Genomic DNA, 15,203 nt, shown 5'->3' with positions numbered 1-15,203 from the left:
TTACCTTGGTTATGTTGTAGGTCAAGGTAAGGTAGCTCCTGTTCAGGCAAAAGTTCAGGCAATTTTAGAGATTCCCACTCCGACGGGGAAAAAAACTCTCAGAAGATTTTTGGGAATGGTAGGATATTATCGAAAATTTTGTAAGAATTTTGCTAATGTTGCCCTTCCATTAACTAACCTTCTGCAGAAGAATGTGAAGTTTGTGTGGACAGTGCCTTGTCAGGAAGCATTTGAAAAATTAAAAACAATGATATGTCAACAACCTGTGCTTAAGGCACCTGACTTTGAAAAACCTTTTTCATTAGCATTAGATGCTAGTGATGAGGCTGCGGGAGCAGTATTGATGCAAAGGAATGAGGGTGATGAGGTTGATCATCCAGTAGCTTACTTTTCTAAGAAATTTAATAAGCATCAAAGAAACTATTCAACAATAGAGAAAGAATTGTTATCTCTTGTTTTAGCTTTAGAATATTTTGAGGTATATGTTGGTACAACTCAAAAACCACTTATTGTTTACACTGATCATAATCCGTTAGTTTTTCTGAGTAAGATGAAAAACAAAAACAGAAGATTATTAAATTGGAGTTTGATGTTACAAGAGTACAATATTGTGATAACTCATATTAAAGGTAAAGATAATGTGGTTGCTGATTGTCTATCTCAATGTTGAATGTACAATGTAATTTTTTTTGGAGTGGTTTTTTTTTATTGTAACACTCCTACTGTATTGTATGTTGTAAGATGTTATATGATGGTATTGTATATTGTGTATGTTATAATTTATACATTTGGGTTTTTTTTGTAAGTAATTGTTAAAATTTTTGTTCTTGTAAGACCAAAAATGTTTTTTTTGGAGGGAGGTGTTACGTACCCGTGACACGTGACAGTGGTACCCTTGTCACGTGACTGGGGTTGAAGTTATACTGGACTTGAGGTAATGGTCTTGTGATGGTGGAGTGACGTCATTTTCCCGCCAGTAGAGGTCATGTGACAGGTTTTTTCTACAGGGTATAAAAGGAAGACCCACCCTGTCAGGTGGGGCAGTTCGTAGCAGGATTTGCCAAGATGACTTCATGTCACTGCGTGATTTAATGTGATGACGCAGTTTAGTTAAAAATGAAGTTTTATATAATGCCTAAAGTTTAAAAGGTCATCGCCAACAGTTTATTTGCTGTGGAGAGTGAAGATAAGAACTTGGAAGATAAAGATCGAGGAGAATCGATTTTCAAGGTGGATTGGCTTCGACCTTGTTTGATCCTCATTCGGAAGGATTTCGTTGACTATTCTCGTGTTAGTCTCCGCTGGGAATAGCGGGAGATTGAGAATAGTGTGGAAGGAAGGTCAGTACCTTTAAGCCGTTATATTTCATAAAATTCTTCGTGGGAAAGTTCGACGCCGGGGAATCGAAGGACAACGACGTGGAAGAGAATTTAAATCGTTTTAAAAAGTCTCTCCTTTTAAAATGGACTGTGAGCTTTTGAACTTTCGGCATACCGCTTTAAAGAACTGTTTTTTTTCAATACCGCTTTAAAGACTGTTTGGACTGCAAAACTATTAAGAACTGTTTGAGCAGCTGCACAGCAGCTGAGTTCCGGTCACGTTTGAGTTTGTTTACTTTTAAGGGGGTTTGTTTTCAGTGTTTAATAAACGTGTTATTTATTATAAAAACCCTTGCCTAACTCATTTATTTTTATTGTTGCCTGAATACGTAACATAATTATGGGGGCTACGTCCGGAATTGGATCGTTTGAGTTTAAAATGCTTTTTGAATTTTGAGTCGGTGTTTTGGTAACGGGGAATACTCGATTCTTTTTGTTTGATTGGCTTGTGAGTGGTATTCGGCAACGATGAATATTGATGAGTTTCTGGATTCGCCAGCCGCGGATTTGTTAGCGAAGGCGAAAAAAACTGAAGTATCTGAGATTGCTAAGAGATTGCAGCTTAAAGGTATTTTGGCAACTACATCAAAAGCTGTAATACAGAGGAAAATCGCATCACATTTTGTGGCTTCGGGTGATTTTGATGAATCGATTTTAGAATCGTTTCCAATAAGTAATCTGGAGATACAGTTGCAAATTGAACAAATGAAGTTGGATCAAAGTAAAGCAGAATTGGAGCGTTATAAATTGGAATCTGAGCAGAAAAAGAGAGAGTTTGAATATGCAATGGAGAATTTAAGGTCTGGGAATCAGTCTTCTGATTCTAAAAAACCGTTTGTTGCTAGCCAAGAAATTAAATTGGTCCCTCCATTTAGTGAAACAGAAGTGGAAAGATATTTTCACCATTTTGAAACTATTGCTCGGATGTCAGACTGGCTGAAAGATAAATGGTCAGTGTTGTTACAGAGTGTGATTAAAGGCAAGGCACAACAAGTTTACACAGCTTTAACTGCTGCGCAAGCATTAGATTATGATATTGTGAAAATGAATATTCTCAAAGCATACGAGTTAGTCCCAGAAGCGTATAGGGAAAGATTCAGAAGTTTGAAAAAGTCTGTGGAAAAGACTTATGTGGAATTTGCCTATGATAAAGCTGTGTGTTTTGAGAGATGGGTTTCTTCTAAAAATGTAAATGAGGACTATGAGACATTGAAAGAGCTGATTTTGATGGAGGAATTTAAAAGAAGCATTCCTGTTGAAGTAAGGACCTACTTAAATGAGAGGGATACTGATAAATTGCAGGACTGTGCTAGATTAGCTGATGAGTATGTTTTAATCCATAAGAATAAATTTCCTCAGGGTAGAATTTTTAAGAGGAAAAATAATATGGAGACTCAAGGTAAATCAGAAATTAAATCAGAGGTTAATGAGAAAGGTAAGGAGGAAGGAAAACCTGTGAAGGAAAGACAGTTTGGTCTTATTTGTAACTATTGTAAGAAGCCTGGCCATGTAATAGCTAACTGTTTCAAATTGAAAAAGAAAGAGAAGGAAGCAGTTCCAGATGCTTGTGTGCAACATACTGAAGCACCTGTAAAGTTACAGGGTTTGGTAAACACAAATGAGGATTTGTTAGAGTCTGACCAAGTTAGAAAGGGATATGATCATTTTATAACTGAAGGGTTTGTATCCTTGAAAGAAGGATCTACTCTGGTGCCAATAAAATTTCTTAGGGATACTGGAGCTTCTCAATCACTGATGTTAGATAGTGTGTTGAAGTTTAATGAAGAGAGTGATACTGGTGAGGTAAATTACGTAAGAGGTGTTGGAAGTGATTTTATGCCTGTACATTTACATGAAGTAAATTTAAAGTCAGGGTTAGTTACAGGATTTGTTAAAGTAGGATTACAGCATAGCTTACCTGTGAAGGGTATTTCTTTATTGTTAGGTAATGACTTGGCAGGTGGACAAGTTTTTCCTGAAGTGCATTTGACAATGGAGTCAGAGGAACCAGAGGTGAATTCTAACACAGATTCTTCCTGTGTTGTGACCAGAGCTATGGCTAAAAAAATTGATGTGCAGAATGAGGTTGTTACTCATGACTGTTCAACTCAGGATTTGAGTTTTGAGGATGTGTCAGAGACTTTCTTACCTTCGTTGTTTGAACAAGATTCTGGGAGTAAGTCTGACTATGAAGATGTATCTCTGTCTCGGAAGGAGATGATAGCAGAGCAGAATAGAGATCCTGAGATTATAAAATTAAGGGAACAAGCTTTACTAGGTAGTGAAATTGAGAAGGTGTCAGTAGGATATTACTTGGAAAAAGGAGTGTTGATGAGGAAGTGGAGGTCGCCTACAATTCCTGCAAGTGAGGAATGGAATGTTGTTTACCAGGTGGTTGTTCCTAAAGTTTATCGGAATGAGATTTTGACTTTAGCTCATAGTGTGCCTTTAGGTGGACATCTAGGGGTAAGGAAAACTGTGGACAAGATTTTAAAACATTTTTACTGGCCTGGTCTAAGAAAAGATGTGGCGATGTTTTGTAAGACGTGCCATACTTGTCAAATTGTGGGTAAACCAAATCAGGTTACACCAGTAGCTCCATTACAACCTATTCCAGCATTTGGTGAACCGTTTTCTAAAGTTATTGTAGATTGTGTTGGTCCATTATTGCCTAAGGAAATACAAACTGATCAAGGCAGTAATTTTATGCCTGGATTGTTTCAACAGATAGTTTATAAATTGGGAGCTAAGCAAATCACTTTGTCTGCATACCATCCAGAATCGCAAGGTGCCTTGGAGAGGTTTCATTCTACTCTCAAGAATATGATTAGGACATATTGTGTGGAAAATGAAAGTGACTGGGATGAGAGTATAAACTTACTTTTATTTGCAGTAAGGGAATCGGTACAGGAATCATTAGGTTTTAGTCCATTTGAACTTGTGTTTGGGCATAGAGTTAGAGGACCTTTAGCTTTATTGAAGGAACAGTGGATTAGTAAGGAAGTGCATACTAATTTGTTGGACTATGTTTTGAAATTTAAGGACAGGTTATATAAAGCTTGTAGTTTAGCCAAGGAAAATTTAAAGTTGGCTCAGGAGAAAATGAAAACTTGGTATGATAAGGAAGCTAGGATGAGGATGTTTAAGCCTGGAGATAAGGTGTTGGTTCTTTTCCCAGTGCAGACAAATCTTTTACAAGCTAGATTTCATGGTCCTTATGAAATTGTGTCTAGAATCAATGATGTGGATTATGTAATAAAAACTCCAGATCGTAGAAGGTCAACACAACTTTGCCATATAAATATGATTAAACCATATTTTGAGAAACAATCTGATATTGTGACTGTTGTGGTTAGTGAGAATGAGTTTGATTTAACTGGGAACATGATAGATGATTCATCTGACTTTCATTCTAAATCTAACATTGTTTCTGTTAGGTTACCTAATTCGACCATTCTGGAAAATATGGATGAGAAATTAGCACATTTACAGCTAGAGCAGAAACAACAGATGAAGGAATTGATTTTTAAGTATAAGGATTTGTTTCCAGATGTTCCGAGAAGGACTACTATAGCTTCACATGATGTAGATATTGGAGATGCCAAACCTATTAAACAACATCCATATAGGATGAACATGGAAAAATGTGAACTTGCTGAGAAAGAAATTGAATACATGTTAGAGAATGATATTATTAGACATTCTAACTCGAATTGGAGTTCGCCATGTGTTATGGTGCCAAAACCTGATGGTAGTATTAGGTTTTGTACGGACTATAGGAAGGTGAATGCTGTAACGAAAACAGATGCATATCCAATTCCTAGAGTAGATGATTGTGTAGATAAGGTTGGAAAAGCAAAGTTCCTTACAAAGATTGATTTATTGAAAGGGTATTGGTGTGTTCGATTAACGGACAGAGGTAGAGAGATTTCTGCATTTGTAACTCCATCTGGGTTATATGAGTATAATGTTCTTCCATTTGGGATGAAGAATGCCCCAGGTACTTTCCAGAGGATGATTAACTCTGTGATTCAGGGATTGAAAGATACTGATGCTTATATTGATGATTTAGTGACAGGAAATGATACTTGGGAAGCACACATAATTGCAGTGGAGAAATTGTTTGAAAAGCTTTCAAAAGCTAACTTGACTATTAATTTAGCCAAGAGTGAATTTGGACATGCCACTGTGACTTACCTTGGTTATGTTGTAGGTCAAGGTAAGGTAGCTCCTGTTCAGGCAAAAGTTCAGGCAATTTTAGAGATTCCCACTCCGACGGGGAAAAAAACTCTCAGAAGATTTTTGGGAATGGTAGGATATTATCGAAAATTTTGTAAGAATTTTGCTAATGTTGCCCTTCCATTAACTAACCTTCTGCAGAAGAATGTGAAGTTTGTGTGGACAATGCCTTGTCAGGAAGCATTTGAAAAATTAAAAACAATGATATGTCAACAACCTGTGCTTAAGGCACCTGACTTTGAAAAACCTTTTTCATTAGCATTAGATGCTAGTGATGAGGCTGCGGGAGCAGTATTGATGCAAAGGAATGAGGGTGATGAGGTTGATCATCCAGTAGCTTACTTTTCTAAGAAATTTAATAAGCATCAAAGAAACTATTCAACAATAGAGAAAGAATTGTTATCTCTTGTTTTAGCTTTAGAATATTTTGAGGTATATGTTGGTACAACTCAAAAACCACTTATTGTTTACACTGATCATAATCCGTTAGTTTTTCTGAGTAAGATGAAAAACAAAAACAGAAGATTATTAAATTGGAGTTTGATGTTACAAGAGTACAATATTGTGATAACTCATATTAAAGGTAAAGATAATGTGGTTGCTGATTGTCTATCTCAATGTTGAATGTACAATGTAATTTTTTTTGGAGTGGTTTTTTTTTATTGTAACACTCCTACTGTATTGTATGTTGTAAGATGTTATATGATGGTATTGTATATTGTGTATGTTATAATTTATACATTTGGGTTTTTTTTGTAAGTAATTGTTAAAATTTTTGTTCTTGTAAGACCAAAAATGTTTTTTTTGGAGGGAGGTGTTACGTACCCGTGACACGTGACAGTGGTACCCTTGTCACGTGACTGGGGTTGAAGTTATACTGGACTTGAGGTAATGGTCTTGTGATGGTGGAGTGACGTCATTTTCCCGCCAGTAGAGGTCATGTGACAGGTTTTTTCTACAGGGTATAAAAGGAAGACCCACCCTGTCAGGTGGGGCAGTTCGTAGCAGGATTTGCCAAGATGACTTCATGTCACTGCGTGATTTAATGTGATGACGCAGTTTAGTTAAAAATGAAGTTTTATATAATGCCTAAAGTTTAAAAGGTCATCGCCAACAGTTTATTTGCTGTGGAGAGTGAAGATAAGAACTTGGAAGATAAAGATCGAGGAGAATCGATTTTCAAGGTGGATTGGCTTCGACCTTGTTTGATCCTCATTCGGAAGGATTTCGTTGACTATTCTCGTGTTAGTCTCCGCTGGGAATAGCGGGAGATTGAGAATAGTGTGGAAGGAAGGTCAGTACCTTTAAGCCGTTATATTTCATAAAATTCTTCGTGGGAAAGTTCGACGCCGGGGAATCGAAGGACAACGACGTGGAAGAGAATTTAAATCATTTAAAAAAGTCTCTCCTTTTAAAATGGACTGTGAGCTTTTGAACTTTCGGCATACCGCTTTAAAGAACTGTTTTTTTTCAATACCGCTTTAAAGACTGTTTGGACTGCAAAACTATTAAGAACTGTTTGAGCAGCTGCACAGCAGCTGACCTAATCCGGTCACGTTTGAGTTTGTTTACTTTTGAGGGGGTTTGTTTTCAGTGTTTAATAAACGTGTTATTTGTTATAAAAACCCTTGCCTAACTCATTTATATTTATTGTTGCCTGAATACGTAACAGCATAAAGAGAAACTTTATGCTCAACACCTCCCCTCCAGATCACCGTCAGTTCAGGACAACTTTGAAGTGCAATTGCCAGTGGCTCTATAGCCTAATCAGAAAGGAAGGGACTTAAAGCATCCTTGACGGGTGGCATGTTTAAGGCTAAACGACTGGGATTGCTGAGAGTTCATCAGAACAGAGGCAGCAGGACATAGGTATAACAATTTGATCCAAGAAGTAAAACTTTGACCGATGTAATATCCCCATTCTCCTTTCTGATCTTTGTAATATGTTGCTTAGCTTTAGAGCGTCTCAACTGATTAACTAGAAACTTGTCAGATTTATCACCATGGATATAAAAGCAAAATATGGATATAAAATTTCGAATAAGATCCGTAATTTTGAGAGAAAGTTTGCTGTTTTGCTCCATCAAGTTGGAGCAGACAGCTTCCAGCTGCAAAACATGACGTTGTAAATCTTCGGAAGTTAAGTTGATGTGAGATAAATGTTCAGCATGTTCATCCACTCTAGCGTTAATCTGATCCAATGTTGACTCCAACTGACTGATAGAAGCTCTAAATTCAATCTTAGAAACAGTTAGAATTTCTTGTTGATGCTGTTCCAGGACAGAGAGAATCTCAGCAGACAGAGACGTGGAGGCTTCAGATTTAGGAATCTTTGTAGCCATTGTGAGATAGGCGTATTCGCAGGCAAATGAGAAAGACAAAAAAATTAACAAATAAATTTAAAAAGGGAGATACATAATGCAGAGGTAAGAGATGTAACGTAGCGAAAGTTTAAAGCCACTAAACAATCACCATCTTACCGGAAGTCCCCACTGATTCTTTCCACAATCAATCACCTAATGAGGACGAGCTCGTTGGTCTCCTGCTTCTCCCTCCAGCAGGAATGAGGTACTGAAGCAGATGATAAGTCGTGATTGGTTTGAAGGGTGCAACAGGCCAGAAGGGCCAATGAAACAGCTATTGTGGCTGTTTTCTGTAATCTGACGGGAGCCAGAAGCAATGTCAGTAAGAGTTTAAAATTCAAAGTAAATTTAGGAACCAAGGAGGTATACAGTATGCCATCATATACTACCCAAGATTCATTCTCTTGCAGGCATTCACGACAAAATTAAGAAAAAGTCTTACTCTGTTTTTCCTCGTCAAACTGTAGATGAGTCCAAGACCAACGACTAGTTTAACAAACAGGTATCCAGCAATTGTGGTGATCCAACGGTCTGGAAGTGATCTCACTGTAAAGGAGAAAGTTACAATTCTACATCACATTTAATGCTCAAGTAGTTCTGTCAGATGTTCAGCAGAAGACGTGATTGCGAAAACAGTCTGCAATAAAATAATGACAAATATTCATGGTCGGACACTTTGAGAATTACTTTCAATCATTTATGATTTTGTGTTTTATGATTTTTATCTGATCTTTGTAGACGCAGCAACTGTAACAAGATCAAGATGACTGGAAGAAATAGACCTGTTCATCATAATATTGATCATTTTCAAAGTGTATTCTGCTCTAGAAGTTTCAATGCAAATATCAACATAAACATTTGGACTGTTTTAAGTAGCACGATGTTTCAAGAAGTAATACAATTGTTTTACCGGTATTTTCACAATCCAGGTTTACCCACTTCATCCCACATGTCAGGTGTGCAACAACTATCGTGAACAGCTTTAGACCCATTGTCTCTGAGAGGATGTGCTGGCATTGGGGATGGTCCAGGGGAAGCTCACAAGAATGATCCCGGAATGAAACGCTTAATGTCTGAGGAAAAGGTGACATCTCTGTGCCTATTCTTGCCAGAGTTTCAAAGAATAAGAGGGGAACTCATTAAGATCTACTGAATATTGAATTCCTCAGACAGAGTGAACATGGAGTAGATATTTGCAACAGTGGCAGAGACTAGAGCCAGAAAGCAGAGCCTCAGAATAGCAGGGCACCTCTTTAGAACAATTTGAAGAGAAATTTATTTTGCCAGATGATGGAGAATCTGAGGATTTTGTTGCCACAGATGTCTATGGAGGCATCAAAGTTTAAGGGCAGGAAGCAGGGTAAGGGGTTTGAGAGGGATCACATCTCAGCCAATGTCGAACGGCACTGGAGACTCAAGTGGCCAAGTGGCCCATTTCTGCTCCAATGTCTTATGGTCTTATACACAGACTCCTTTGCTCAGACACAGGAAAGCAAACTATGCTGAGTTATAGATCTGAGCAGGAAAATTCTGATTTTCTGCACATGGTCTAAAACCCTCTGTACCCTGCCTTTCACGTGTCTGTCTGGTTGCCTCTTCAACAATGTTGCTACCAAATCTCCATCAGCGGATTCCAGGCAAATTCCTCTCTGTGACCATGAACTTTCCACCCAACTCACTTTGAGCTTTATTTTAATGAGCTACAGCCAACCAGCCCCCCACCCATTAAACCCAGCCTTGATGAACAGCACCACACAAATTTAACCCTCGTCTCGATGCACAGCACCCCACTCATTTAACCCTAGTCTCAATGCGCAGCCCCCCACAAATTTAACCCTTGTCTCGACGCACAGCACCCCACCTATTTAACCCAAGCCCAATCTCAGGGCAATTTGCAATGACCAATAAACCTATTAACCAATATGTCTTTGGATAGCTGATGAAAATACATCACTCAGGAAACCCATGTGGTCACGGGGAGCACGTATAAACTCCTTCTGTCGGTGCTGGAATTGAATTCCACACTGAGGCCCTGAGTAGTAATACTGTTGCACTACCTACCACACCATCAGTATCTGTAATATCTATCCTGGAAAAAAAACTACGACTCTCTGTGATACTCATAATTTTTATACATTTCTATCAGTTCACCCTAGAAGCTCAGGGATTTTGCATCCCTCCCTCCTCCCCTTTCCCCCCAACACCTCAGGAACTCTGACATGTCTATGCTTCCCTCAGACTCATTTGGTGGTTTCAGGAGCCAAGTTGTCTATAAACCCATATACCTTTGTGCTCAAAAAGCTGGAAGGGTCTATTCTGCACTGTATCACAATAAATAAATAAAAGTATTTATGCCACCATTTCTGGAGTATTGTGAGGAGTGGAATTCCTACTAACTGACCAAAAGGAGCCAGCATCATCCTATGGGATGGATTGCAAAAGAGAGAGAGATTGTGAGGAGTATTGATCTCATTAACTTTCATGGGGCTGATATCTGGATACCTAGTTTGCATCAATGAGGAAAGACTGGGTAGGTTAGACATGTATCCACTAGAGTTTAGAAGACAGGGTGGTGATGAATTGATGACATAGGACATGCAGAACAACACAGATGAAGAAGAGGGTAATTTATTTGGAGTCAATACAATATGTTATGTTTTCTCAGAACACATAGGGTTTGAATTAACAGAATTTTCTGGGATGTCTGGAAGAATATGGAACATATTGAAACAGACCTGTGGGAGAATATAACAGTAATAATAAAACTGATTCTGATTCTGAATCATTAACTTGGATAGGTTAAGAGATGTTCCACATCTCTCACAACAGGAAGGAAGTCATTTAATCCCATGAATGTGTGGCAACTCTCAGAGCAATCTCATTCCACACTTATTCCCCAGTACCCGATCCTACCTCACCTGCCCACAAGCATGTCCTGATAATACTCCCAACAGTCATCAATAAAAATTGTCACTTCCAGAGGCAAATCAGCCTGACGTCTCACATACCATTGTGATGCCGAAAGCCCTCACAGTCACAGGGAGAGCTATAGGATTGATCCACAGCATGGAACTAAAATGTCGCTGCTGCAGAATGAAAGCAGCTTCATCGTGAAATTCAGTACACGGAAAAACTCGAGATGCTTACCTCTGACTTCCAGATTATATGGTACTGAAAGTTGGAGTGTTTTCTGATCAAAAACACCACACGTCCATTTCCCACTGCCTCTGTCAGCTTTCTGTACAATCAGACTCAGTGATTTCTCTTCCCCATTCAGTGTTTTGTCTCCAACTGTTTCACCATCTCCATTGATCCAAACCAGTCTCGTTGATGCACCGGCGTCAGACACAGAGCAGTTCAGGGTAACGGTGTCTCCCTCAGTCACTGTATCAGATGGTTCAGCTGTGACTGTGGAAACAAGAAAAACATTATTGGTCTCCTTAAAAACAGGAGCGACATTCTGCACAGAAGCAAAATGTTGTGATTTTGGGAAATCTGTCATCACACATTCTGTCACCTACCTTTAACTGTGATTAGTCTGATAGTAATAGATACTTTTTGTCCCAGAGTACAGGTGTAATATCCTGCATCTTCAAACACCACAGGAAAAAGCCTCATACTTAAATTCCAACCATTAAAAGTTGTCTCTGTGATCATCAGTCGATTCACGAAGTGGCTCTCACTGACATTCATGGGCTGAGATATCAATGCTGATGCAATTGTTTTCCTTTGACTTTGATGAAAATATGACTTCCAAGTCCAGGAAGCATTGTTGTAAATTTCATGACTGTAACAGATGAGGTCGATTTCACTGTGATCCGTAACTGAGCGATAAAGTGTGTAACTTTTATTATATAGACCTGCATGAAAGACACAACTCATTAAAATGTTACAATGTCAATCCCTCTCAACTCCATTCATCTGCCTTCTCCTGATAACCTTAGATGTCCTGACTAATCAATAACATATCAATCACAGCTTTAAATTAATTCCACAGATTCATCACTCTCTGGCTGAAGGGGTTCCTCTTCATCTCTGTCCTGAATGGATGACCCTCTCTTCTTTAAATGCCTTCTGGTCCTAGACTCCACTCTATAGGAAACATCCTCTGCACATCCCTAGCCCTTACAATCTTCAATAGATTTCAATGAGACCCCACTTAGGACTCAAGCCATTAAATCCTCCTCTTTCTTAACCCTTTCATTCCCAGAGTCATTCTCATGACACTCCTCTGGACCCTCTCCAATGCCAAAACATCCTTTCTGAGATAAGAGTCCCAAAGCTGCTCACCTTTCCCCAAGTCCAGTCTGAATAATGAATTATAAAGCCTTGCCATCCTTGCTTTTATATCCTGATCCTCTCAAAATGAATGCTGATATTGCATATCTTTCTTATCACTTAATCATCCTGCAAGTTAACGTTTAGGGAATCATGTACGAGGGCTACTAAGCCCCTTTGCACTTCTGATTTTTGAGTTTTCTCCATGTTTAGAAAATAGGCCATTCTCCAAATTTGTTTAAGTCCCATACACAGCTGCTGTTTGTGGATGGGCCGGACGTGCTTCAACCTCTCTTTGGTTCACACATGGGACTTGATCCCCGCTGAAACCAAGTCTGCCATTGAAGCCAGAATCAACATCAAATACATTAAAGACTTGGTGTGAAGGGTCACAGAGAGAGAGAGAGATAATGGTTTGTTGTTCAGTGTTGCTGTGAGAACCGAAACCCATTGCTGAGAGTGTGTGTGGGAAGTGCTGGTGGATATCATGTGGACTGTAACACTTTGACATGAGTAACACTTCAATGTCCACCACTGCAATTGAACGATTGGTTTTAGTCTCAGGGTTGGAGAATGTAGCATTGATATATTGAATGACCCACTGGAGTGTTCTACCGTTCTGCATTCAACACCGTAATTCCCTCCAGGCTCAACAAGAAGCTCAAAGACCTCGGCTTTCACCCTGCCTAGTGTAGCTGAATCCTGGGATTCCTGACAGATCACCAGCAGGCTCCCTCATCTGTGCTCCTCTGACTCTCAACACAGGTGCCCCTCATGATTGTTTCCTAAGCCCTTTTCTTTACTCTCTGTGAAACAATGACTGTGTTGCCACCCACTGCTGCGAATTAAATTTACTGATAACACTACACTGATTTGCCTAATCTCAGATAATAATGATGCAGCCTACAAAGAAAAAGTCATCACCCCGACAGGATGGTGTCAATAAAATAACTTCTCCCTCAAAGTTGCAAAAACAAAGGAGATGGTTGTGGATGACACTAGGAATGGAGACAGGCTAATCCCTATTGACATCAATGGATCTGGGGGTGAGAGAGTGAGCCACTTTAAGTTTCCCGGCATAACATTACCAAGGATATCACGTGGTCTGTACATACTGGCTGTGTGGCGAAAAAGGCACATCAGCACCTCTTTGAAATCAGACAGTTGAAGACGGTTGGTAATAGACCCGAGATCATAAGAACTAAGAACTACAGGGAACTTACTAGCATGAGTGGAGCATTGGCTGGTTCAGTTTTGGGCTCCGTATTTTAGAAAGGATATACTGACATTGAAGAGGGTTTAGTGATGTTTCATGAGAATGATTCCAGGAATGAAAGGGTTACCGTATGAGGAATGTCTGTTAGCTGTTGGGTTGTATTCCCTGGAGCTCAGGAGAATGAGGGGGATCTCATAGAAACATTCCGAATGTTAAAAGGCCTGAACAGATTTTATATGGCAAAGTTATTTCCCATGGTAGGGGATTCTAGGGCAAGAGGGCACGACTTCAGGATTGAAGGATGTCCTTTTAGAACTGAGATGCGGAGAAATTACTTTTGTCAGAGGGTGATAAATCTGTGGAATTTGTTGCCACATGCAGCTGTGGAGGCCAGGTTATTGGGTGTATTTAAGGCAGAGATAGATAGGTTCTTGATTAGCCAGGGCATGAAAGGGAATGGGGTGAAAGCAGAGGAGTGGGGATGACTGGAAGAATTGGATCAGGTCATGATTGAATGGCGGAGCAGACTTGATGGGCCGAATGTCCTATTTCTGCTCCTATATCTTGTGGTATTTTGGTCTAACGTTCCACAGGGGCACAATTGAGAGCATCCTGACTGGATGTATCACTGAACTGTACTTCCCTGAATTGCAGAACTCTGCAAAGGGTGGTGCAGACAGCCAGCACCTCTGTAGTTGTGAACTTCCCACTATTCAGGACATTTACAAAGACAGTTGTGTAAAAAGGGCTCAAAGGATCATTGGGGACCCAAGTCACCCCAACCACAAACTGTTCCAGCTGCTACCATCTGGGAAACCTTACCGCAGCATAAAAGCCAGAACTAACAGGCTCCAGGACAGCTTCTTACACCAGGCCATCATGCTGATATAACTGTATTTCAATGTTATATTGACTGTCCTGTTTTACATACTATTCATTACAAATTACTGTAAATTGCACATTGCACATTTAGACAGAGGCATAACGTAAAGACTTTTAATACTCAAGTACATTAAGAACATAAGAAATAAAGTCAATTCAATTCAACTTGCAATGATGTAATTTGAAATTGCTCCCAGCACAGATTTGCTCCTCCTGATCTATGTATTATTTCCTCAATGCCCTATAAGCCCCAGATCTCTGTCATGGGTTTAAACGGTGGAGAAGTAGATCCTTCAGTTCAACTCTACCATGCCAAACAAGGCTTTTCACAAGTGAGACAATCTTGGATTGGCATGGACCAGTTGTGCTGAAAAGCCTGTTGCCCTGATCTATGACCCCATGGTTTTCAGACTGCCAATGTCTCTTCCTTCATACTGTTGATATGCATCAGGATATCACTGTTCTCTGGCCTGAATTCACTAATTTCCATGTCCTCTGCATTGTAAATACTTATGAAAAATATCCATTGAGACCTAGCCATGAACTTTTCCTGTACTATTTTTAACAACCTCCTACCAGGCAGATATATCCCAGCCCAATACCTACAACGAAGTAACAGTACTTGCGTGTCTCTACAATAAAATCTGCTTTGGTTGAGCTAACAACGTTTCCGCTTTTCCACATTTCACACTGATGAAACCTCTCATCCTTCACTGTAACGTGTGAGAGCATCAGATAGACGGTGTTATTCAGCTGGATGAAATCAACTTTTCTCCTGTTGTACTGGGATGTGCCCACTGGTTTCCAGCGGAGACTGACGGTATCTGGGAATCTGGAGCTGGTACA

General features: G+C 39.5%; 1 protein-coding gene across 3 annotated transcripts in view; it reads right to left on the bottom strand.

The window, feature by feature from the left end:
• The window catches only part of LOC140739242 (uncharacterized), a 30,074-nt gene extending 17,677 nt beyond the window's left edge, over nt 1-12,397 (bottom strand). For all 3 annotated transcript variants that reach the window (XM_073067355.1, XM_073067356.1, XM_073067357.1), the window contains exons 1-3: nt 11,503-12,397; nt 11,129-11,389; nt 8,424-8,527 (exon numbers count right to left, since the gene is read on the bottom strand). In XM_073067355.1, the coding sequence (XP_072923456.1) occupies nt 8,424-8,527; nt 11,129-11,389; nt 11,503-11,863 (726 nt within the window). In that variant the 5' untranslated portion in view covers nt 11,864-12,397. The remainder of the gene's footprint in view (nt 1-8,423; nt 8,528-11,128; nt 11,390-11,502) is intronic.
• Nucleotides 12,398-15,203: the final 2,806 nt, after the last annotated feature.

This window comes from Hemitrygon akajei, chromosome 15 (genome assembly GCF_048418815.1).
Source record: "Hemitrygon akajei chromosome 15, sHemAka1.3, whole genome shotgun sequence".
NCBI classification, from domain to species: domain Eukaryota; kingdom Metazoa; phylum Chordata; class Chondrichthyes; order Myliobatiformes; family Dasyatidae; genus Hemitrygon; species Hemitrygon akajei.
This window is presented reverse-complemented; position numbering and strand designations above follow the sequence as displayed.